Below are 26,398 nucleotides of genomic sequence, written 5' to 3' on the forward strand. Positions count from 1 at the left end.
CACAATTCCAGTTCATGGTGACGCCTTGCCCCGCTTTAGGTTTTGGAAGTCGCCTGGCTACAAGGTGACGGGACGTTTTGCATGCCAAGGCAGACATGTAGAAACCCAAGCTAGCCACAGGGCAGGGGGACGTCGTCTTATGACACTGATGTGGCCATGAACTGTCTGGCTGAATGAATGTCTCCTAATGAGGCCGCTGTTACACTTAGAGTTTCATCCTACAGTACCTGTAAGCTACTCCAAATAACCCTCCTAATTTTGTCTCCCTGTTCTCATTGACTGCTGCCCCTCGATACTCCAACAGGCTTTCAGAGTGCACATCTGGCCATTCTTACTGCACTTCTGAGCCTCCTAATATTGTTAAAAACAAAATGAAAGCGCGGCGTTGCGAGCGAGATAACACTCCCGTTTTTTTTTTTTTCTTTTTTAAAGAGTTCGGCGCCCTCCCTCCCTTTTATGTCCGAGCTGATAACATGAAGGCTGCATAAAGCACCGACTAAAGATAACGGATGAAATAAATGATGCAACCTAGTGAAAGAGGATCTCTGTATAATAACTATAATGAAAGACTTGTTATCAGCGCTCTGAAGCTTCTGAGCACTCCACTGATGTGATCTATCGCCCAATAATGGGCCCGATCATTTCTTTATATATCTAGGTGAATTGATGTGGGTCTTTTAAGATATCAAAATGGTGAATACAGCGGGATATGATTGGAAAATAAAGAGGACAATGTCTTGAGAAGATGGCTGACTACCTGCATTAATTATTATACATTTTCTTTTAAATTAAGAACACACAAAGCTTCAAACATTCATTTGCATTCCTGTCGACGAAGAAGCACGTTAGGTGTTGGTTTACATATACAACTGAAGGGTCAAACAGAGGAAGGAAAGAAGGAGGAAGAGGGGGGGTAACAAAAATAAATATTGTCATAGTGAGAGGGTTTGGAAAACACAAACAGTTGAAACATAAAAAAAGAAATGGGGTTTAAAATAAGGGTCTAGAACAGTATATACCTGTGTGTTCATATTTGTGTCTTAGAAGGGAACTGCTCTTCTGGAATGTTTTGTCGCACAAGTCACACGCGTACATACCACTTTCGGTCTTCTTAATCTTCTTCCGCGACAGACAGGAGTCGGGGTCTGTCATGTCGTCCAGCCCTGACATGTAATCTTGAGTACCGTCGAGCAGGTCCCCCTTAAAGAGGAGAGGAGACAGAAGAGACAAAGGACATACAATTAATGCTGTGCCTAATAAAGGGTCGCAGTCTATGTAGGAAGTTAGATGGTTACTATGGTTACTGTGGTAAGCATAATGTTATTATGACTTTTCTTTTTGCTTTTTTAATTTTCTTTTTGGGCAGTGGCTTTAACATTCCCCTGACTTCAGTTTTAAGGTATATTTTTTTTACATATTTTTTTTGTAAAGCGCAGAAAGTTCATATTTGGTCAGCTTGTTAAAATATAAAAAAAAAACAGAATTTAGCAATTACATTTCTATACTTTCGTTTTTTTCCTTCTAATTTCTAACGTAATTTGTACCTAAACTGAACAAGAATATATCCGTGTTCATCTCCTAATTGCTCGACATGTATGTGTGAACACCAAAAACCTACTTACAATTCAAAAAGTACTTTAGGTATAATAATGCACTTCTAATGTTGTCTTTATCTAAATAAAAGCTTCTTAATGTCACAGAAAGTGGCTCTTTGTCACTAGATAAAGCAGCAAAGTGATCCAAACAACCACACTATGTTTCATGTTCTCATACATTTTTAATTAGCAGCGCATAGCAGCGTTGATTTCTTATAAAACTTTCAGCGGGCCGAGTAATATCAGCCATCTATAACTGACACGCTCCCCATTATGAAACAGCCCATAATGGTGTATTCAGTGTGGTCTCATTTTGTGCCGCGGTGTTAATTCTGCAGATTCCTTTAAAATTCTCTTTTATGATGAAGATTAGTCTTAAATGTGAATTGATGGCGAACAATATTACAACATTAGAGGAGGCTTTTCTTGAAATTGCACGCTCATATAATGATGGGAATCAGAAGGCGCACCTTAATGGCCAGTATAAAGCCTTCCTCAGTTATAATGTGAGGACAGCGCTGTGTTTTAAGAAGGGACCACTATCACTCTGCAATCAATTTGAACTAAACGCCTGTAGCTGTATTTTTAAAATCTAATTTAATAACTTAGAATAGGAAACATTATTAATACTTTTTTTTTCTTTCATCAAAATGGTTCCCTCTATGTTAAACAGCCCTCAGCATTCAGTGGTAATGAACATGGAGACGGTGCATTATTAATCCACATGTAGGAGCTCATTTTGGCTGAGGCTCTCTTTAAAATGCAGCAAAGTTGCGACGGGAAATTTGAGAGAAGTGCACGGCTCCGGGGCTCACCTTTGTCATTTTTACAAAGGCCTTTCACCCATATTTAATAACTAAATATCTGAGTTCAGGCCAGCGCTGCGAGAGGACTGGAGCATTAATGTATTCCTCTCAGCTGAGAGCCGTAATAATTAGAGATCTTTCCTGTTTTTAATTTGAACCTGATGCTGTTAGATACTTTGTGCAAATGGGATTTTCTTTACGCGTAACTAAGAGCTTTTTGAGGATATTTATTAAAACACAAAAATGTACAAATACAAATTCAGGAAGTTTCATTACACGTTAAATAAATATATCCTATATTTAGACATATAGGACAACTAATATTTGTTTAATTATTCAGTAGATAAAGTTTAGTTATAAATCAGAAAGTAAATCAAATAGCAAAAGCTGGAACCGGCAAAGATGTGTATTTTTTTCTGTATTATATGACTGAAAATATGTATTAACTTTAGTACAAAAAAGCCATTTACTGTAAGCTGTGTTATTTCACTGATTTCCCTCCATATTTCTCCTCTGCTTTGTAAACATCTACACTTTTTAAATGCCCCACTTCCTCCATGACACCACTAACTGCATTTCACTTATTTTTTCCCACCTCGAGGTCGTGTCACAGCTGTTCAATCTACCTCAGGTGAGCGTTTCTCTCTCTTTTTAATTAGTGCAGAAAATGAGTTCGGATCATTTTCGGGAATCTGAGTGAGCCTTGGGGGGCTTTTTCACAAAACCACAGGTGGCTTATTTACCTGGAAACCTGGTTTCCGCTGGTACTTTCTCCTCTGCTGCATCTCGGCAAAGGTAGCTGCCCCTGCTGCATAAGTGTAGGCCATGTGTGGTAGGAAGCCCATTTGATCCATGCCCGGGTAGTGCCTCAGACCCGGCATGCTGGCCTGCATGGGGGGCATGAATGTGGCAGGTGGGAAAGCGCTCTGAGGTGGAAGTGACGTGTACAGCTGTTTGCCAGCGAACGGGTTCATGCCGAAGATGGGGCTAGTGCTTTTTTCAAGGCTCCCGTTGTTCATAGAGCCTGAGAATTCCTTCTTGAGATAGGCCAAGTTCAAAGGCTCTTCGAAGTGCTGTCGTGGAGAGGGCATGCTGTTATGCTCCATGTTGATGCTGTTGACTTTAGCTCTGCTCCTGACCGCCAGTGCGTGCTTGTGCTCCTTCATGAGTCTGGGCACGGACAGGTCCAGCGGCTCGGCCTGCAGGTCCTCCGAAGTCAAGCTGTTGGGAGTGTAAGAGCTGCTGTGGGAGTTTTTGGAAGATGTGGAGGACAGGTTGAGCGGGGAGGGGGTGTTGCTGCGGGAGAGTTCCAACTTCTCGGGTTTGGCGCCGAACTGGTGGTTTTTCAAATGTCTCAGCGTGTTGTCACAGTTGTTCACGTTGTTGTGGAGCTCGGCGATGGAGGGGGAGGTGATGCGGTCTTTCATTAGAGACACAGGTGACCTAGCTGCCATAGAGTCTTTTGGTGGAGTGTTGTGGTTATAGGATCCGACCATATCCATGTTGTGCCTGTGCTCTAGTGGGGGGGTTCTGGTAGTGCCGTACTGGTACATCTTCCGCTGCTCGAACCACTCCTTGACGAATTCCTGAGGAAGGCCGACCGCCATGGAGATCTTGTGCAGCTCCTCGGCGTTTGGCTCCATGTTCATGGCGAAGTAAGCCTTCAGCACAGACATGTGGTCCCTGTAGGGGTTCAGCTGCACAGCCAGTCCCTTCTCAGGCATCATGGAGGAGGACAAGTGGCTGTTATTCTCCATGTACATCACTGGCTTTTTAGCCATCAGATTCTCGCTGGGCTGCAGCACGGCACTGATCTCCTCGTTCATTTTGCACATGTAGCGTTCGTGCTGATGCAGAGGGATTGGCCCTTGGAAGGACTCTTTGCAGTATTGGCAAGAGAAGGGTGTGAATATGATGTTCTCCTGCACCTTCTCCTCCACACCGACATCGAACATGTGGTTGGATTTCTCCCGCTTGATGTCGCTGATCTGTCTCTTTGAGTCATTGGTCAAGCTCTGGAGGCAGGCTTTGGCTTCGTTCACCTTCTCTAACGTGTAGTCGATGATGCTTTTGGTGGCGCCGTTGTGGTTGACGAGTGGAAGACCGGCCTGAGCCCCCGAGGACGTCAGGGCCAGCTTGTGCTCCTCCACCTGGGACCCCAGCTCCTTCATGTAGGCCTTGAGCCTGGAGAGCTCCTCGGGCTTGCAGTCCATCTTCTGCCGGCACACAGTGTTGTCCACGATCTGGAGCACCTTCTGCACCTCGCTCAGGTTGTTACCCAGACTCCCCGGGTAGCACAGCAGCTGCGACTCAAGCGCGGCCATCCCCAGGTGCTGCAGGGGGCTCTGTGCGGTGGAGTTGTGGTGGACCCCGAGTGGGCTGTTCCCTCCCATGCCTCCGTTCATGAAGGGCACGGGGCCTCCGAATCCGTGCGACGCCATCATCATCTTGTAGTCGTTGAAGTCCAGCGGCTCCGTCTTGATGCTCAGGTGGTTGTTGTGGTCGGAGAGGCCCAGCGGCTTCCCGTTCTCCAGCTTCTGCCGCAGCTGGGTGATGGCGGTGTTGGTGGGTGAGGAGGAGGAGGAGGTGGGGGAGGAGCCGCTCTTCATGTTGCCGCGCATCCTTCCGTTGACGGCGATCAGGCCGATGCACTTCTTGCTGCTGATGTGGGAACTGTAGGAGCCGGAGTGGGAGAAGCGCTTCTTGCAGTTGGGGCACTCGTACGGTTTTTCACCTGAAACACAAAAGATAATATTGTTAGAAAGATGATATAACACGTATGTGAAATTAGAAGCTTTTTTTTTATTTTTATAGGGACTGATGTCGGGTTGGGTTAAGCTTATTATCCCATTTTATGATTTGAATAAGAATTTGTTGAAAGCACATTAATATAGAATAAACTAAAAGGAATGTGATGGTGTTGCTCACCGCTGTGGATGCGGAGGTGCTCCTTCAGGTGGTGCTTGTATTTGAAGGCCTTCCCGCACTCGGTGCATTTGAACTTGCGATTCCCGGCCGCTTGGTTGAGCAGTTGGTGCTGTGAGAGAAGGGAGACAGAGAGATTTAAAAAAAAAAAATGCACAAACATCGCAGGGGGTGAGAGTTCAGTAAATAATCACAATCGGTCGGCATGACAACAAGCAACAAGCCAAACGGAGCCTGTTGCCAGCGGGAGTGTCTTGGCTTTCTACTCCCACCTCCGACTACAGGCAGCGGCGGTGATAACAGAGAGAATCACATACCTTTTAATTTCCTGGCTACCCAGCCAAAGGAGGCATGCCTTTAGAAATTGGCAGGCCAGAAAATAGAATAAATGAAAATAATCTTTTTAGAGCGTTTCCCCTTCATTAGAAAAGCCGATCTGATCTACTTTTCATTAATTTGGGCCTAATCAGTCTGAAAGGTATTCAGAGACGTCTCTGCATACCTGTGTCCACACTTTGTTCTCCTTCACAACACTTTCTCATGTCTCATTGAGCTTGTTTTTAAAGACCTTGAATGTCTCTTTAATAATCTTAGGATACAGAACAGAGCGCATAGGCCCGGCCTTGATTCTCTGTTCAAAGGTAAACATCAGTTGCAATCTATCAAATGTGCAATTCAAACAAGAGTCTGATGTCTGAAAAGAAGAATCTAAATGTAATACCGAGCGACAACAGGAACGCTGGGTGTAAACCTGGCTCGTCACCCGCCAAACAATTAATTCCAAGAGGACGCTAAACGGTTAGTAAATAAATAAATAAAAGACACATATTCTCTGAAGTCGCTGGGGGGAGAAACACAGCGACTCCCTCCTCCCAGTTCAGCCTTGACAAATGCACGGGGTGTGTGCTGACTCTCCCCACATTCCTGGGGAGACAGATGGTGGCGCGCAGGACACTGGGAGGACTGGGAGGAATTGTTCAAACAGCCCCAACCTTCAAAGATCAAGCAGGGAGAGTCGGGGGCCCCGCCAAGCGCCGGAGAGGGACCCCACCGCTCGTATGTTGCTGAGTTGCATAAACAAACAGCAACAGCTGCTTCGATGCCTCCCGCCCCCCACCTCCACCTCCACCACCACCATCCTCTCACTTCCCCCCCTGAGGACCCCTGCCCGGTAAAGTTTAGTCCCGCCACCACTGCTAATAAGATACAATCGCTCTGTAAGGCTTAATTGTGAATGGCACCGACAAAATGCTCTGTGAACGCCACCATTGCTGGTTGTTGTGGGCGGGGACCAGGCTGGATGTTTGCATATGTATAACCTCTAATTAGTCATATTTCAGCTAATTGGTTAAGAGGAGGAGGAGGAGTATTAAGGCTTGTAAACATAGGAGGGAGAACAGCGGAGAACATGTTTACCTATCAGTACGTTATTCTGTATGTTAATCTGATCGCTCCTCCTGAGTTAGCTCCTAATTACCAAATGTTCATTTTCACATGAAACCAAGAGGAGGTGAAATATTTAAGTTTCTGGGAAAAGTGGTGCTTATCTATAATTACCAAAAAAGAAAAGAATAAAATCCAAAGGAATAAGACATCACCTCAATCCCTTCTCGAGGATTACCACCTAAAGAACTCGGCTAATTTACAAATCAAGATAAGCGTCTTTGTGGCTGTTGAATAGCAGTGTTGGCCGTGGCCCTCTCTCTGGAGGGGAGCAGCAGCAGCAGCATTGTAATACGAGGATTGAGAGAGCGGGCTGGCCCATCTGCTCACGTTTACACCCAGCTGGTAGATCAGGTGAAAGTGCTGGCTGCTGACATCTGATCAGATCAGCCCCAGCCTGAGCCTGTCATCCTCGCTTCACAGAGCACAACACCGCGACCTGCGAGGGAACACCGCGTCACCGTACAGGAAGTCATCTGAGAGAGGCTCAGTGGTTCATCTACTGCTCATTACCAGGCCTTTAGAGTGGGGGGAGTTCATGAGAGGTAGATAAAGAAGTGATTTTTTATTTATTCTTACTTTTTTTAAACCTATTTTGCTATTAGGGATCTGAATATAAGCATTACTATGGCTTTTTAAAGGTGACATTTAGGGGTGGAATGTAACTTTTACTTAACGTTTTTTAACCTAATGCCATTTTATACTTATATTTGAGGCACATATTGCACTCCCCTACTTTTATTTTCCAGCTTTAGTTACTAACAAAATTTCCACAAAATATTCAAAAAAATTCAAAATGACAGTAATTCAAAGTAACCTCACCTTTTTCTATTTTAACATTGATCTGGTGAACATTTGAAGGCATTGCTAATTATAATAGAACATTATACTATATGTTATTTTGGTTTTAAAAGAATGACTTAGTGGTAACGGATCTGAGTACTTCACCATATATTTCAGTGTCTTTCTAAAAAAGTAGATCCATTACATTTCAGAGATTAACTTGACGTCTTATTTTTGTCGCATTTTTAAAACAAATTCCTCACTTAAAAACATCCTCCAGAGCACAAGTACAGACTCCATCTCCTTTGAAATTTACTGCTCAATTTTTGTTCGCTGAGAAGTTATAATTATCCACAAATGTGCGAAAACTCTGTAAGCGTGCAATTTCTTTTTTTGCCACAATCTATCTCGCCCCACATCCTCAACCGGCGGCTGACAGCGGGTTAAACAGCCGTGACTGCTGGATGTGTTTTCACCTCACAGGACTTTAAGGTGATTCATGCTAACTGCCAGCAGATTCACATTATATTTCAGACATATAGGATATAAATCGCTCGAGAAAATTCAAGTATACACAGATGTTTATGCAGTGCATGAAATTAGAAGTGGGTGGAGGGGTGGGGTTTGATGGAACACTCCGACTGCGGGCCTGCACCAGAAGAACATTAAAGGCCAGGAGTGAAGTGAAGTTAAGGAGCTGATAAAAATTCTCTAAATTGGAAATTCGCACAATCATTCGATCGTGAACACGAGACTGGAAAATTATATCAGGGAGGGCCATCAAAAAACCATTTAGAGCCTCAATTAAAGTTATTACCATTAAAGGATCTGCATCTTCAAAATGCCATGAAAAATTAATAATGATTGCCAATCAGAAAAATGATCTCTCTTCTCCGAGGAATCAGAGCGCATTAGCAGAGGTGGACGAAGTACTCGGCTTATGTACTCGAGTAAAAGTAGCAATACTGCAGTGTATAAATACTCAGTCACAAGTTCGTCCTGCATTCAGAAATGTACTCAAGTCAAAGTATTACCACTAAAAGTAAAAGTATGAGTTATGCAAAATGGCAACATTTTAGGCGCCAGATATTATAAATATGATTTTATTAAGAGTTAAACACTTCACGGTGTAACCTTGTAAAGGTGGATTTATTTCAATGTATTTGATCAAACTACTGGGTAGCTTAACCTATAATAATATAATTTAATGTGTGTCGATTTACATTTAATGTATTATCCCAACAGATTTCACATAACTGTATTAGGTTAGTAGAAAGCAATAATATTACGTTTAATTCAAATATTTAGTGTTATTTAAACGTAATATTATTGCTTTCTACTAATAACCTACGTCTGCAAAGTAACTAAATATGTGAAATTAATGTAGTGGAGTAAAAAGTACAATATTGGCCCATAAAATGTAGAACTCAAGTGTAAAGTACCATAACATGACAAATCAAGCACCTACATTTGCAAGTACTTGAGTAAATGAGGGACAGCGAGAGGAGGAGTTTTTGAGTCACTAAAAAGTGACTCCAAAACGAAGATGCCCTAACCTGATCGCGTTCGGGCTTGTGTGTGGCCATGTGCCGCTCCAGCTGGGTGCGGTAGGCGAAGGTGTAGTTGCACAGGGGGCAGGCGAAGTTCTCCTCGTTCTTCTCATGGCGATACTTGATGTGCTCCTTCAGCGAAGTCAAGCGCTTGTAGCCCCGGTCGCAGTAGGGGCAGGTCAACAGTTGGGCGAAGGCATCTGGCGTTCCAGGTGGCAGGTCTGCACGGGAGACAGCGGGGAGGATAGAGGGGGTGGGGGGAGGAGGGGGAGGAGGAGGAGGAAGAGAAAGCGGGCCAAAAGGTCAGCGAATCAATGGCAGCTAACGGGCGGGCTGCCCAGAGAGGAATGGGAGTTATCTGTGCAATCTGCTCCACATGAGAGCAGCAGTGTCAGGCTGGCATCCGCTGCACTACGACCTCCTGCCGACTCCTCACACACACTCACACACTTCTACTTTCCTCGACATAGTTACAAACACATGGTACTGTAAGGACGCACACACAGATACTTCCCCATCCCTTCCTAAACAGCCCTCACTTTTTTTTAATGCCATTCCCACTGACACTTATCATGTCTGCAGCATGACTCATGAACCCACTCCAGATCCCACTCCCTCTCCCACCCCCCCACCCCGGGGATCTTCTGAGGTGCGCTATCTGATTTCAAGCCCCCTGCCCAGCTGTTGCTCGAGACTGTAGGTAAACACAGAGGCATCCGGTGAATCTGTGGGACCAACAGCTGCCCGGTTGTGTCAGCGCGAAGAGCTCGCCCACACTACTTTCTTTCTCTCTTTTTTTTTTTTTAACCTCTGCTAGTACAAGGGAGAGGGTGGGGGGGGCTAGCTGAGCAAGCATGTTCTCCTACTGTAGCAGTCAAGCTACAAGAGGAGGCCATATTTGATATAAACCCAGCTTCTTTTAAGGGGATACAACTTTTTTGATCTCGTACGTTAGCATGTTTTAATAGCTTTTAAGCATGAGGCTAATGCTAAAATGTTTGGTTTGTTGAAAGCTAACATACTTATGGGCTTTTTTAAAATGTGTTTATTTTTGTTTAATTGCACTTTGGATAACAATATCAGTTTTATGTAATTGATTAATATAAGATGTACTTTAAATATCCCAATTTGGAATGTATGAACGGTAGCTTAAGGTGGCTAATGTTAGCTAATATGCATTTCTGTGTAAGTCACACCTGATCTGCTCTTTTCTTTATCTAACTTATCTTTGGTTCGACCCCCCCACCTCCACGGCCCTGGTTCTTACCGTTCTCCTCTGGACCGATGGCCTCTGGCGTGCCCAGGCGGGACAGCTCCTCTGGGGCTTCTGGGTAGATGATGGCGGTGTCGCCCCTCTGCAGGTACTCTGCGATGCTCACCACGTGACTGTCGCCGTCGTCCAGCTTCCGCTTCGCGAAGAAGTCCTCGAACTCTGAAGTGCAATTGACGCTCTTGACTGAAGGGGAGGAAGAGAAAAAGAAGAAGAAGAAGAGACTCAGTGAAGGAGGAGGCCTGATGGAGGGAGAGGGAGAGGGGGAGGAATAAATTGGATTCATTTCTTCCCCAGAGAAATGTCTTACAGGAGGATATTGGGAACATCTTGGTGGAAATGCGATGAGGACAGCCACCCTAAAACATTACAGCCGTGCTTTGGGGAGAATACATCTAAATTATGGGGTTTGCTTGTCACGCCATGCCGGCTAAAATAAGAATTGTAACTTAATCCGGCCAAAAGTCGGAGATAAACGTGCTACCATGAGCTGCTGAGGAGCGACGTGTAAAAAGAACTTCACTGACCCAATTTACTCATGACATAAAATCAGATTTAGAGTTGAAAAATAAAAAAGGAAACACACTCACAGACATGTATACAGTATACACAGGCCTGGCTTAATCAGCAACAGAGCCACGTTTCTTTGTATCGACTTTCACATATAAGGTCAATCAAGAGACTGTGGCTTTTGTTGATTCTGTGTTGAACAGATTACCGGGGCCAAACCACAAACCAGTGCAGAAAAAAAAAGAGAGGGATGCTTTGCCATAGCTGAGCAGAATGTATCTTAAGCCAGCCAAAGTGCTGAGGCCACACAATGCGTTTTTTCAAATTATTTCCCAGTCCCTTCTCTTTCGGGGAAACTCTTAAGCTGCATTGTGGAGATAGCTGCCTCCGAAAAAACAAACCGGAGCTAAAAGAAATCAGCAGCCTTCATTAGTCAAGGGGATGGCCGACTTTCAAGAAACACACTCTCGCTGTTTACAACCTGAGGAAAATTGTGGAGGCTGTGCTGCGATATTGAACCAAAAAGGGAGTGACGTCTCATCAGAGTTCATGTTAATTAGCTTTTAGACTAGAGAGCCAAGGTGAGGTGTAAAGAGCCATTTGTTATGCCGTGATGAGTTTGCGGTCCAATTTGCGAAAGGCCAAGGTAGTGGATATTTGGTTGTCAAAAGTGGCGAAATGTCATCGGTGCCAATGGATCGCTTTTGATGACTGCAATAGCATAATATGCGGAGTTCTCATTAGATGGCTCTTTGTGGTTTCTGAAGAATGCTTTGCTAATCGTAGCTGTTATTTTAAGATTGTTTTGAGTCAAAAAGTCGAACTGTAAAACGTTTCTTTAGGGAGAAACAACCACGGTTTCTTCCAGTGAGGGAGGAAATCACCTGGATCAAAGTGCGCTTTGGCACCGGGACGTGATCAAACTGCTCATGTCTTTAAACGAAATCACATGTGATTTAGTGGTGGGGAGCTTCCACAGCGGTGCCACAGTATTGTTTCCAAAACTCCTTTAAGCATTGAAAATGGAAAACAGTCGCTGTGCTCGGACTTTGAGCACAGAGACGGAGAAAGAAAGGAGAAAAAACATCACGACGTGCAGAGAAGTCATCGTAATTAAAACTGAAGGGAGGGTTTTGATGCAGAACCGCGTGGCGTTCTGTGGGGTGCGTTTTGGTTTACCATAACAGCGTCCCGGGCCAATTGTCAGGGTGGCCAGGATGATATCATGGAAGGGAGGGGTGTGTGGCTGCCAATCAGCTTTGGTGGCTTAATGAAAAATGGCAGGTAGGGTTCGGTTCCACCAGGAGACGGCACCGGGACACACACTCACTTAGATCAGCAGGAAGGCTAAAAACAGCTTGAGTAAGTAGAATGTGTGAAAAATCCTAAAAAGTGATCGACCCTTCAATGAAGTGAAAGTATTTAAATATTATATTGTAGCTTTATTTTAAGCCAGACCCATAGAGACAGACTGTTTTAAATGGTGGTGCAGGCACACAAACTAGATAAAATACATTTAAAATATTCATTCATCTCACCTGTACCGTTTCCAACAGCCTGCATAGTGGCATCAGGCCCCAGGGTGTCAAAGTCATCTTTTATTTCATCTGCACAGAAAACAGAGAGAAGAAGAGGGTGTGAGGAGAGGAGGGGTGAGTACCAACACACACTGACAATGAGGCCTTTAAGAAGAAGGTATGGAGAAAGCAATGAAGGCACCGCTGTGCATCCGAGGCTTTGTTCGGCATGCTTAATGAATGCTATCATCGGAGCCAGACAGTGACTTATTTACCTTTAACATGACGACAAGCGGTGGGGGAGGCGAAGAAAGCTTCAATCACCAAACAGAGCGATTAAACACAACACGGAGCACATCCACCTGAGCAATCATAGAGCTCCAGCCAACACGCAGGCGGAGCTTATTACTCCCTGGCTGTGTCGCCGCGGCAATCCTCCGCATGCAGCATCACGCTCGTTTCATCATATGTCATTTGGTGGATGTTTCTCTCCAAAGCTGCTTGTTGGGAGCATTGTGAGAGCACACATTCTTTTGATTTGCCACAACCCCCTGGCAGAGAGTTAAGGCCTCGCTACCAACTCAAAAGAACACAACGCTTAACCACAAATTAAGAGTTTTGGTTGCACAAACATTGCTCAAGCGCAGAAATAACCTCATTGGTTAGGGTAAACCTCAGGTGGGTGGAGAGGAAGAATGAACTGGTGAAGTATGTTAGACTGAAGGTCAATAATATGGGCACCATAATGGGAATCTAGGTTTAGGGTTAGGGGTTACATCTTTTTAAATTAACTAATCAATACTTGCTCGGTATATGTGAGCACTTTCACTTTGAGATTTTGGACTCAACAGAAAGCCTGGCTGTGAATAACTAACCGTGCAGAAGCATTGGTTTAAACAGGACAGGTTCTTACTGCCAATCAGGATAATGGAGTGCAGACGTCGCCCTGGCACAGGTGAGGTGACAGTAAATAAACGGTGGATTGACAAGCTCGTAAACAAACCCTCTTCTGACAAATTCATCCCACCACGGTCGACAGGAGGACACCGACCGGACAATCAGCTTAAGAAGTCCTCGGTCCCTCCTTCCTGCCTTCGACGGTAAAAATTAAATCAAGGTGCTTCCGGGAAAACGCAGGCTTTGAGTAAAAAAAAAAAAAAAGGACAAGAAACCTGCATTGTGAGCCTTACATCTGTTCTTGCTCTGCTGCTCAGGCAAGGATGTTACAAGTGTTGCATTGTGAAGATTTTTTTTTTTTAAAGTCCACAGCAGGATCTGATGTTGCTGCCTCTCCCTGAGCTATTAAACCCAGGATGAGCGCACATGTTACAGAAACCTGGCTGAGATATTACAGGAAAGGTGGTGGGTGTATTGTTTATAATAATGTTATCCTGTGACACAAAAGCCAGAAACCAAAACATTTCTTTATTTTTACTTGAAGACAATGGGGGAGTCGTGGAATGATTTCTAAGGCTCTTCTTGAAATTAAAGATGTGGCTTTTGCGTTGAAATGATAAATACCCCTGTCAATGGCTTCACAGAATAATGACAGACTGTTCTGCAGGGGTATGTCCTAGTTTAACTTTCCCCTTGCGAAGGTTTTTTAACTTTACATTTTGATTGCACGTCTGCCAAACAGCTTCCAAACCGCAGTCGAAGTATGAGAAAATGAATGGGTTTTCGAACAACATAAATTCAAGTATGACAAAACAAAACAGATTTTGCACCACAGATTAAAAATATAACCAGATATCAGCACGTTTGAAACCCTGAACAGTGAAAACTCCCTCACTGTGTGTCCTCGTAGGCACCGTGTTTGCTCTGGGTAATCACATTTGGCTGCATACTTTTGGTCTGACGCAAGGGGATGACCAGTGGGATTTACTGGCCCTCCACTCTCCCCTATTTACCTTGGACAACTTTTGTTATCTGTGTTCTAAAGGGAGGACGGCTGCTTCCAGTAGGAGGTAGGCTAATACCACGTACACCTCACTTCTATGGCCTCTGGCACACATACATGAAATCCATGCCAGCTTTAAGCTACAGTCAACTGGGAAAAAGTGTCATTATAGGCTCCTGGGTCTTTCTACTGTAAGAAAAGCCACTGCACACTTTTTATAAGACAAGTCCAATGTCAAAAACAAGGGAAAAAAGAGGGATTCGATTTCTCCTGGAGTCATTTTTGCCACAAATATGCACCTATTTTGGGTAGTGGAAAGGATTTTTTGAAGAAAAGTGTCCACTAAATGCTGGAAAAGTGTGTTTTGTCAGTGGTAAATCACAGAGGACGTGAGGCAGTAAGGTACACACCTACTAGAAGAGCAATGTTGAGGTTTAGAACCTACTCAGGAGGAGTCCAGAATACCTTGGCCAGACGTATTCCACCTATTTTCATAGCGGCTCTGATGCTGTTTATTTTGAAAACATTCCTATTTTTATGGCCGCTCACCGCAGGCGCTTTAAAGTCCTGCCTTTGTGCGTTTAGCCTTGATTCATCCTGATCCTGCCCAGTGTGCACACAATAGCTTCAGAAACAGACAAGCTTTGATGAAAACAGGTTTGAGGAAGACGATGGCATCTCTGATATTTGTACACTATCGTTCCAGCAATTTAGAGCCAAAGAATAGTGTTTTTTAAATTATTGGCAGGGTAGGAAAGCATCTGAAACACTGCACTTATTGTCAAATGTGGGGATGCGATAGGTGTTTAAATGGCAAATTAATAATCACAAAACTTGATACACGTGCAATGAAAACAAGAATGCACTGTTTTACCGAAAGCAGAAGGACACATTTGGCGGGAAATGTCAAAAGGAAGAGTCTTTTTAGATAATATATCTCTTATTTCGATTTCTTGCTGCTATGTTAAGACGCCCTACAGAGACTTTAAAAAGGGCAAAGGGAGAACGCAGGTGATTTATTTGAAACTGTCTGTCAGTGATAATGATGTCATGCTTTCCAGCACATCACGTCCAGCCTCAATGTGGGATGAAGGAATGTCAAGGACAGACACAAGACTCTGATTGTGCCCTGAAATCAGAAGAGGCTCGGCGATTAATGTTCTTTACTACATTTCAGCAAATCCTCTAAGCTGTGTTGCTAAAGACACAATTTACAACCCATGGAATAAAGAGTGTCTGTTTTGTTTCCGGGCGACATATGTCCTCACTTTTACTCATGAAGACATTACTATCGCTTACAAGACCTGCGTAAAAAAAAAAATGATAGGGGAGTGACGACCAAATCAGTCCGAGGAGGAAGGAGGGGGGGGTGCTAACTTATCTCAGGCCTAAGTTATGTGCTGAGGTATCACTGTAGACACTTAGGCACCGAGGAAGCAGAAAAAACAGGCTGGGAAACACAGCACCCGCAAGATTGGGAAAGAGACTCCCAAACGCTCTAATGAACTTGACTTGCTCTCTGAAATATGTCAGACACTTTATCACACGAGAAGCATATTATCTGGGAATTGCAACATAGTTGAATTACAGACATTATGGCACCGCGGGTCTTTATCAAATAAACAATTACCGTATGCAACGACAGTTTGTTTATCCTTTATCTTGATTTATTTACCAAACTGTCTTTTCTTCCTCCCTCCCTTAAGGAACTGTTATTTAGGAGAGGCAAACGTTGATACCCGTTTTTTTTTTTCATCCCTAATAAATGTGCAATTTTCCCCCATATTAAAATGTAAGACTGCCGAAATGTTCCTCGTTTTTTTTTTTCGGCAGCGTGCACAGCTAGTTCATTAGCAGAAATGAATAGCGGAGCCTGGCTCATTTAAATTGGCTGTCTTACATGACTTCTCGCCATACTCTGTTCCTGTCACATGCTTCCAAGAATCATTGACTCTTATTATACATGTAAATGGCTATCATAAAAATAAAAATTTCATTTAAGATTGTTAATGACTTTTCGCAGCAGTCTGGCTTCCTTTAATGATTATACCCTGCCCCCTAATTAAAAGTATTTATCTTTCAAGCATCCGTGACTGGGGCCCCTGCAATCTGAGCTGCTCCACAAAAGACGATAAGTCAGTCAAGTTTGGAAAAGGTATCACCTGCCTGGGATTAAGCAGCTTGTGAGTCGGGGGGGGGGGGGGTTACACTGCATCAGTCTTATTTGGAGGTTGAAATACAATAAACCCTGAGTAAAAGTAGCCTCACATGCCTTCTGTAGAATCTGCAACATTGAATCGAAAGCAGACTCCTGCTGCTTTTCTTTTCCTTTTGCGAGGTTATACATTACTGTAAATATTTTTCGTTGTTTGGCTTTTCTATAAGCGTGAACCAAATGCTCTCCGTCGCTCACGAAGAAAAATGTTTATCGTGTGTGTCTGCTGAGGGAGCATCGTTCGGGGGCTCAGACCTGGCTCAAGCCGTGTTTGCACACCGCTCCGTGGGGTTTGTTTTAGTCTACCCGGGCACCAGATGGGTGGGGTTTACGGTGTAAGGCGACACCACGAGTGGCAGGATGTGCACACATTCGCTATAAAGTATCAGAAAGTCAGCTTAGTGGGGTGGTGTGATTGACAGCTCACCTGCACCCACACATCTGGTAGAAGGGAGAACAAAAGCTAGTTTCTTAATGTATTTCTTCACCTGAATCTGTATCGAAAAAGGACGTTTTTCTGTATCTTTAAAAGGCAATTGTTAGGTTATTTAATTTTTTGACATCTCAACCTCACATGACATTCGCCCCATACAACGTAAAAAAATATCATTACAATATCCAATTTCCTGGACCAAATAAAACAAAAATATCCAGCTTTCTGCTTTCTAGGAATGCAAGTCATGATTCTCAGATAGCAGATGAATACAATGTAAGATATGTTCTCAATCTGACTGGATAAGAGCACATCCACAACTCTTTGAGTCAAAACCGACATTAAAAATAGTTAGAAATCCTCAGTTTGCCCTTCATCCAACCCATTGTTTGGAAATATGTTCTTGTATAACTCCTCCCACTGAGGTTCCTCTCCACCAATGAGATGAATTCCCTCTCTGCAACATCTGGACACTCACCAGTACCGTCGACGGAGGCGCTCAGCATGTCGTTGTCGGGCCAGATGTGCTCGACGCCGCTGTCCCGCATCTCGTCGTCTTCCTCCTCTTTGGAGAGCAAGCCGTGGCTCTCGGCCCGCGGGGAATTCTCCGGGTTGGTGAGGCTGGCCGGGCTGCCTGTACCGTTGATCAGGGGGTCTTCCTCGGACACCAGCAGCTTGTCTTCCTCCTCCGTCTCTGAGCCGGTCTCAACCACATTCTCGTAGTTCAGAGCTGAAACACAAAGAGAGGAAGGAAGAAAGGTCAGTACAGGAGAGAAATCATCCTTATGATCGAGAGAAACATTTCTGATGAGTAATGTAGGCGTATCTACTTTAACATAAATGACAGAGGAATCTGATTTCAACTTGTTTTTTGAAATTGAGGTTTATTCCCAGATTTAAAAAGGTCACCCCACATCACTGCTCGGTCCAAGGCGTAGGCGCTTTTTTTCTTTCTTTTTGGGTTACACCCCAATTACAGCATCCGCGACTGGAATCTGTGACTGAACCGCAGCGGTGGGCAGACAGCTGTCGAGGAGATGCGAGCCAAAATAGCCACTAATTTTCAGTCCTGCTAACATGCCTGGGATGCCAACGAGCTGCACCTTTCAGGACGGCTCTGCTCCCAAACATACCCGTCAGGTTTCACATGCTCGGCATACCTCGTACAATATAACAAATGTAGTCGGTATGCATACGAAAGGCTCAACTTATAGTCGTTTAGATTATTCATCACATTTGCATTGCCACTGAACCGTGTTTCCTAACATCAGAACATATGACAGGGCCTTGAGGGCACACATTCAAGGAGATACTCTGACACACACACACACCCTTACACACACTCCAGGGCCCGCCCGGTTCCACACACATATGCCTGCTTTTCCTAAAATAGCTGGCCTGTAAATAAGGGGCTGTGAACTCAATCAAAGGTGGCTTCGCGTGCAAATTTGTCACCAACGTCGGCAGGTTCTTCGCCACGGAGTAAGTTGTGGCAGAAAGGGCCGTCGGAAGACTTATTGGAGGGGCGCAGATGGAGCACGAGGGCGAGCCAGAAACATGGCATCACATGGGGACACACCTCATTGGCAGCTTGTGCAAGAATGTTCTGCGGTATGAGCCAATCATGGGAGGACCCAGACTTTGAGCCACCATAGTGACGCTTTTTAATGTGCTTTAGCTGAATTTATGCTCCTGAGTAATAAAGAAAAGCTGGAGCGAGCTCATAAGTCTTTGATGAAAAATCAACAGATTTATATCTAATAGCTTGGAGAATGTTTTAGCGTGTACATAATAGTGTATAATATGCCTCACATTGTGTATTCGACGGGCTTAATTACACTTTATGTGCCATATTTTGCCTTTCGAGGTCTAAAAGTGTCCCTGCCTCTTGAACTCTCCCAGATTTCAAGAGTGCTGAGCAGATGAAGTCCGTGCATTTCCGAAGACGTTATACATATCAAAAGATAAGCCCCGCCACCTCTCCTCCTAACACGTCTCCGTACGAGCGACTGGTCCGCACTTGCCTTCAGCGAACAACTGCACAACAGGTGCAAATTAAAATGAAAACAGGGCTTTCAAACGTGGGAGGGGGGAGGGCGGCGGGGTGGGAGGNCCAGCCTCCAGAGAAGGAGGGGGCGGGTAGAACAAAAGGCCAAGAGGCTTGGGAAGCTATCAACCCGTTGCTGTGAACCTGATCTCTGGATGCAGATTCAATGACGGCGAGCAGGGGCCGGCTGAATGAAATTATCTAAGGCTGGACAGGTTTTAAAGGGGCCATTCTTCCCCAATAAAAGGAGCGAGGGAGCTTCTTTTTGTTTAGCAACACATCCACCGCGGCAACGCACACCGTTCTGACTTCAATACTCCCGCATAGGGAATGAGGGAATGCATTGTCCAAATCTGCACAACAAACTTTCCGCAAAAATCCTGGATACGTTTTTAACACATTTTTCTATCTCCTGCTGTTTTCATGTGACGTCTTGTTTCTGAAGTTTGCAGAACACATTTAAGCACGGGGGGGCGTTTGAACTGTCTCCGAAAAGCTACAGTAGAAGCAATCTTCTCCGAACGTCAGCTGTCTCCTCCGCATTCGACGTATACCTCCAAGAAGGCAAAATGACAGTGGGGTGCTCGTCAAGTCAAACGTGTAGTATTAACGTCAAGAAAGCCGCCATTGTTTAGGTGCCACCGTTGACAAGAGCCTCTCCCTCTGCGAGCACGAAGCATCTATTGGTATTGTGTCACGCAACAAAGTAATTCTAACCTACTAATATTTCACAGGCAGTTATTTCGCCCCCCTCCCCCGAACCTCGCTCTTAATCAGTCTTTTGTGTTGCTGAGACAAAGAAAAGATGGTGTTTACTTCTCCAAAAAAACTCTCCTTTTTCTTACCTTAAGTGTCATGCTAACAAAAGCAATTGCGGTTGGTGTTTTACAAAATCGTGCTACCTGCGTTTTGGCTAAATAAAAGGAGCCTGTTTGACTTGTCGTGCTGATAATTAAATTGACACAGCGCAACTCTTGTTTAATATCGGGTTTTAAACTATCTGACATAACCCTTTCACAGGCCTGGCATTATTCTGTCACTCAGGGAAGAGTACAGAGCGCAGAGGAATATTGTATATTGATCAAGATGGTTGGAAGCATCAGCAGTGACAGCCTGAGAGAGGAGCACAGAGTGGGAGAAAGTCTTATTAAAATCTCATCATTTCTTTGATGAAGATAAATAAAAAAAACAATGGCACAGGGCAATGCTTCTTCTCTGGCAGTCGTATTCTGCACATACTGACGAGCCGGTGGAATTAATTTAGTGTCGGGGAAACAAACTCCAAATCTAAAATGATTGTATTTACAAAGCGTCAGGTTTGACAGCCGACAAATGGCTCCAGTGATCAAAAACGCCTTTAATGTTGGACTCATAATCGACTGCTGCAAAACCCAGAGATAACTCACTCCCTGTGCGCGTTTGACAGCAGTTGTCTGACCACATGCTGCATTCAAAGACACCAAACACACTCACTCGGAGGAATACACAGCCACCAACTTGTACCTTTGATGTTGACCCGTCTGTTTGTCGGAAAAAAAAACCTTGTATGTATGGTAAGCATGCACGCAATCTCTTTCAAGCTGAGGTAGTGACATCAAGAAAAGTCAAAGATGAGCTTGTGTTTACAGTAAGTCCTCAAGGTGGTGTTGGTTTAACTTCTTGAATTGACCGTCAGTAATGCAACATCATTACAATTCATACTAAGATGGATGCAAATTCAAGACAAAGGGAAACTTATCTCCAATTTAAAACTTATTTTAGCATTGAAATCTCCCCCGGAAGCTGGGTTCAGAGGTGTCAGACCTTCAATGTGCCGAGGAAAAACCGTTTGACAATGCTAACAGGTATTATCGCATTTATTAAACTATGCCAGAGCCATCACCCGGAGGAGTTTGCGGTGAAAGCCCTTCCTGCCGCAGAGCCAGGGAGAAACAGAGCTCTTTCTGTTCGGCAGGCCAGCGGTGGAGGTGATGGCTGCAGGGAGGATGACTAACACCCACGTTCGCGCTCTCGCACTAACCCCGGCTGACTTTTTTTTTTTAGTCGAGTGTCGGGGCTTAGCTCCAGGTGACACGCTCGGCCTCCTACGCCGATAATGAGCCAGGACATTCTCCCTATTGGACGATAACTGCTCACGCTCGCTCCCTGTCTCATGAATGTGAGCCAAGCGGATCACCTGGATGGCTGCGAGGGAGATGGAGGAGCAGGAGTGTTAGTCAGTGTGTGTGTGTGTGTGTGTGTGTGTGTGTGTGTGTGTGTGTGTGTGTGTGTGTGTGTGTGTGTGTGTGTGTGTGGGAGGGCATTAAGGTGGAAGCGAGGTCGCTGCCTTGTGGCCACGGCCGGCGGTAGTGGATTCTCATCATGACCTTTTGTCTGCCATTGCTCCCGTCTGCAACAGTTTAAACACTTCTCCGTAAGTCCTACTCATGTCGGATGGAAACCTCGCAGGAAGACTCGTTAACTTACTTAAATGTTATATTAAATACTCCTTCTCTTAAGAGTTGTTTAGGTCTTTTTGTTTTTATTAAATACATGTCTTATTTCTTGATATATTCTTGTATTTCCCTCTTAATAAGCACCACAATATAAAAAACTGATATCCAAACAAATGCAAAAGTTATACAATTTATAAAAAGTGTGTCAGTAAATAGAAAATGAGACACACATTATATATAAGAAGAATACAAAATAATATTTAGATTGAGCTAATTTGCAATTTGACAGCTTCACATACTGAATTAATATTCTTTTAAATGTTTCATAGCCTCAAATAACTGTTCAACTTGCAAACATTTATATCATATGTCTTATATTTTAAATGTTCCCCAGGTATTATGTCCGTTAAACAGGGCCCACTGGTGCTGTCTAGGAGCCAGACAAAAGAATGGCAGACATGTTTGGATATTTTGTGCTATCTTGTCTCAGTATAATGGTGTGATCGAGCACAAGGGCCAAATCAGGGCCAAGTCGGTGAAAGGACGGTGGCAGAGGGCAAACAAAAGCCCTGAAAAGAGACAGAGAGAGAGTGAGGGGTGAGGGCAGGGAGGGAGGGGGGGTGCGACTTGGGAGAGACGATGAATGGTGAAAACTCAGTGAAGTGTAAACGCAACCTGGGAGTGTGTGTGTGTGTGTGTGTGTGTGTGTGTCTGTCTGGGCAGCATTAGAGAGGGGGAGGGGGGTGTCGCTGAAAGTGAAGTGAGTGAGTTTGACTGATACGAGTCGTTAAAGACACACGTTCTTTTGAACTGTCAAAATAAAATGAGGACTTTTATGTATTTAACAGTCAACCTCTCAAACTTTACCACACTGAATAACAAAATCAACAGTCTGCTTCGACAGCCAGATAATTCAAGATTTACAACCAAATACAGCAAATTACAGCACCTGCCATTTTCTATGTCTTGTTGACCATTAGAGCCTTACACATTAGACCTTTACATAGGGTGTGTTCCCCTTTAAATCACCAATAACACACCTAAACTACTTCTTATATGTGTTTGTGTTGATAGGGAAACTTTGCACACGTCACCACACTCATCTGTCAACTCGGAGACCCTCGCAGCACCCACTGACTTTAATTCAATTAAAGTCCCATTTATTTTGCCGGGGAGGCCGGAGCAACAGGCATCAGGTTGGGGTGGGGGGGGCAGAGAAAAGCTTCGAGGTTTGCTCAACAGCTCAGAGGTCCCACCTTTGCCGGGTCCTGTACGGATTCAACCATCTGTGCCCCCCCCTCCCCCCACAGTTCACACATGTTCCTGCCTCCAACAAATGTTCGAAGTAAACCTCCCTCCTCCTCCTCACCCTCACCCCCTCCTCGTCCTCGTCGTCACACAAGCCAAAGAAGAAGAAGAAGAAGAAAAAGAAGAAGAAGAAGAAGAAAAAAGACACACAAAAGCTTCCCCTGGCTGCCCTCAGGACTCCCAGGCCAGGAGAGTGGGAGGGAGGATTTCAGAGAAGAAGAACAGAGGAGGGAAGTGTTGGTGGGGAAGGGGAGGAAGGGGGGAGGGAGGTTTAGAGAGTATATCTTTTTTATTCCGACTCAGGTGAGCCTGCCTTTGCTAGCCTGACACACGTCAAGCAACGGAAAGAGGGGGGGAAAAAAACGGTTAAAATTAGAAAATTTAATTTATTTGATAATTTCCCAGAATAATTAGAGTTAATATGGGTTAATTAATATGCAAATCTCTCAGCAGATGTTCGGTAGCAAGGCTGCGCGCGGCTGAGGAAAAACAGCCCCCTTCTACTTTCTCCTGCCTGGTTTTGGCTGTCAGTTATTGGGCCGTAATTACTGTAACTAACCAAATACACACACACACAGAGGAGCAAAAGAAAACGTTTGCCGGGTGAACTGCTTCCAGTTTGGGAGTCGTCGCAGGCTTCACACACACATAAGAGAGACCATCGCTAATTTCCCCTCCACTATAAAGACTCTTTTTATGCTCCGAGCTGAATGAACGCAGCGAGTACTTTAAACAATTTGAAATTTGCGAGGCTTTGTGTGTGCGCCGATGTCTAAATGTAAGTTGTAAAGAAGGAGAGGCAGCAGTGGAGCACCTGCACGTTCTTATGGAACAGAAAACACAGCTAATAAAGCAGATGTGTAGAATCTGCCTCACCATAATAAAGGGATGGGAACATGTTTACTTGTGTGTTTGCATCTGAATACTGAATGCCATAAACATGCATATATTACTGTGAAGAGAAATGCTTGAATAAATACATTCCCAAATGAGTTGATGGATAAAAACATATTTGTTTATTTTAAATAGATTTCCTATTTCTTTAAATTCAATAATAAATTCAATATTGTTCATGTTTTCCAAATATACACTCATTTACATTTGTGTGTCATAATTTAACAATTAATCCATCAGTTCATGGACACAGAAATAATTCGATTTGAAGTTGTTTTTTTTATCAAAAAGGTAAAATATTGACTGAATACTGCATTTTCCAATATGTCCTGACTCTTTAAAAACGATATGATGTTTCAATTAGCCTTAGAAATAATCTGATTTGTTATGGAAACAGTCACTGGTTACAGAGCTCACATTTCTCTGTGTGTATTCTTGTGGGAGGAGGGAAGGGTTACCTTTAATAGAAAGATTTAATTCATGAATTTTTCCCTGGGGAGGGAGAGAAATATAAGAGCCTATCTCAGGGTGCTTTGCCAGGGTTCTCCTGTGGTCAGCTCTCTTCAATAATAATGTGTTTCCGATAGTAAGGAGTGTGTGTGTTTGTATGTGTGTGTGTGTGTGTGTGTGTGTGTGTGTGTGTGTGTGTGTGTGTGTGTGTGTGTGTGTGTGCCAAAAGCAGAGACTGTTATCTAAATCGTTCTTTCTCTACGGCAGAGTCTCTCTCCCTCTTTCTTTCTTTCTCCTCCTCCACCTCCTCCTCCTCCTCCTCCTGCCCAGTCTCAAAGGGACACCGTGGCTCAGTGCCATGAGTCCACGCCCCGGCACACAAAAACACACACACACACACACACACACACACACACACACACACACACACACACACACACACACACACACACACACACACACACACACACCTACATGGAGCAGCCACATGCATTCATAAAAATAGCCGTGCACACACACACATACATGACCAAGCGGCATGCAGAACATTTTTATAAATAGGAGCACACGCTTTCACACGAGTTAAAAACACACACACGCACTAACAGACACACAGCGTGTTCACACACACACACACACATACACACACTCAGGTGGTGGAATCTGCTGACATGGCCTCGTATCAGGTTAGATTTCGAGGTGGAGCGGGGAGGGGGTGCCAAATTGATAGTCACAGCCTTCTGTTATCAGCTCTGACTGTTTAATATTGAACCCTGGCTTCGTGTGTGTGTGTGTGTGTGTGTGTGTGTGATGGCCCCATGAGAGCCGGTGTGGCCTTGCAGTACTTTGTGCGCAGCGCCACCGCGATAACACATCTGCTTTGGGTTCATCTGTTTATGAATCACTCTTATCTGCCCTGGAAGTGCTACACTGCTCCCGAGTGTGTGCGTGTGTGTGTGTCTGTGTGTGTAAGTGTGAGTGTGTGGGAGTGTACGTCTGTGTTCCTGTGTGTGTTGCTCTGTAAGCTTGTGACATTGTGAGTTGTTGGGAGTAAAACAGGAAGGGGTAGATCGACTTTTGATAGAAAATGGAGAGCAATCACAACTCAAATCTGATTTACATTCGATTAAACCCTTTAAAACACTTTTCTGCGGCTTAAGAGCACTTGTTTATGATTAAGAGAACTACATGAAAGTGAAATGACACCTATAGACAGCCACCTTTTCTTGCACCTATGAGGTAACACTTTCCCTCGCAGCACAGAGAGGCAAAATCCAGCAATTCTTCATCCCTGACGGCCCCCACGTGCCTCGCTTTAATAAAAAAGAATCTATAAAAATAAATTACTTGCACTAAGTATATGCAAATTCAAATGTAAGCAATCATTGCAAAATTAATTTTGCCAGAACTGATTAAAAGCTTTAATAAATCTATATACAGTATTGCGCCAATCTGATATTGTAAATTTATTACGCTCCCTGTAAGATTAATTAGAAAGCTACGGTAACATATTGCACTGCCAGGCCAGATTACTGTACTTTTTTGTTAATAACAGTTAAGCAGAACCTGAGCTGTAATTACCGACTAACAGAGGCTTTTGATGCCGATTTCCCTCACCGGGAGGAGGGAGAATGAGATCCAGGCGTAAGAAAGAAACAAATGAAGGCTTCTCCCCTCAAACGCTATGCATCTATTTTGGAAGGAAAATAATTAATCACTGCTTCAAGTTCATCTTTTAATATTGCAAAATCAAGGGAATACAGGCTGGGAACTGAGGACATGAATTTAAAAAAGTGTCCTCATTTGTTCTGTGAGTTGAGCAAGGCACCAACACTAACAGGGTGAGGGGTTGAATTCTCTCTTGAGCAACTCAATAATGTTTCAAAAAAGAAAGCAAGATGAAAGCTTGGTTCTTGTTGAAAGCAGAGCACCTTGCAGCTGTGTCAGGCATTCATCCAAGACTCTTTCACCTTTTTCCTCAGACACCAACACTGTGGAGCAGCGCAAACAACCGGTTTGATCTGGCCAAGGTTGTTTTGCATTCCTGTCCACGGCAACGGGGCCATGGCCACGTTTATCTCAGAAAAACAGCACCTGAGAGCTAAAACAACAATTTCTCACCGGCTACAGGGCTCCTCAAAAGCAACAAGGGAGAGTTTGACTGCTCTTGTTATTATGTGTGATAACAGGGTGACCACTTTCCTTTTCTGTGTCCTTCTTTTTGACTTCAAAAAAAGGGCAGAGTGAGACCTCTCGCTGTCATAAAACTCTGCCAGTCACCAGCTGTTTAAAGGTCGATCAATGTGTGTGTATGGTG

General features: G+C 44.1%; 1 protein-coding gene across 4 annotated transcripts in view; it reads right to left on the reverse strand.

The window, feature by feature from the left end:
• Nucleotides 1-26,398, reverse strand: part of zeb2b (zinc finger E-box binding homeobox 2b) — a 77,286-nt gene that overhangs the window by 1,943 nt on the left and 48,945 nt on the right. The window contains exons 3-9 of one of the 4 annotated variants that reach the window (XM_010766496.1): nt 17,426-17,680; nt 12,421-12,489; nt 10,370-10,558; nt 9,109-9,323; nt 5,330-5,438; nt 3,145-5,135; nt 1,020-1,200 (exon numbers count right to left, since the gene is read on the reverse strand). In XM_010766496.1, the coding sequence (XP_010764798.1) occupies nt 1,020-1,200; nt 3,145-5,135; nt 5,330-5,438; nt 9,109-9,323; nt 10,370-10,558; nt 12,421-12,489; nt 17,426-17,680 (3,009 nt within the window). The remainder of the gene's footprint in view (nt 1-1,019; nt 1,201-3,144; nt 5,136-5,329; nt 5,439-9,108; nt 9,324-10,369; nt 10,559-12,420; nt 12,490-17,425; nt 17,681-26,398) is intronic. The other 3 variants (XM_010766497.1, XM_010766498.1, XM_010766499.1) reach the window with 3 other exon arrangements.

The sequence above is a fragment of the Notothenia coriiceps genome, unplaced genomic scaffold (assembly GCF_000735185.1).
Source record: "Notothenia coriiceps isolate Sejong01 unplaced genomic scaffold, NC01 NC01_scaffold00003341, whole genome shotgun sequence".
Lineage (NCBI taxonomy): Eukaryota > Metazoa > Chordata > Actinopteri > Perciformes > Nototheniidae > Notothenia > Notothenia coriiceps.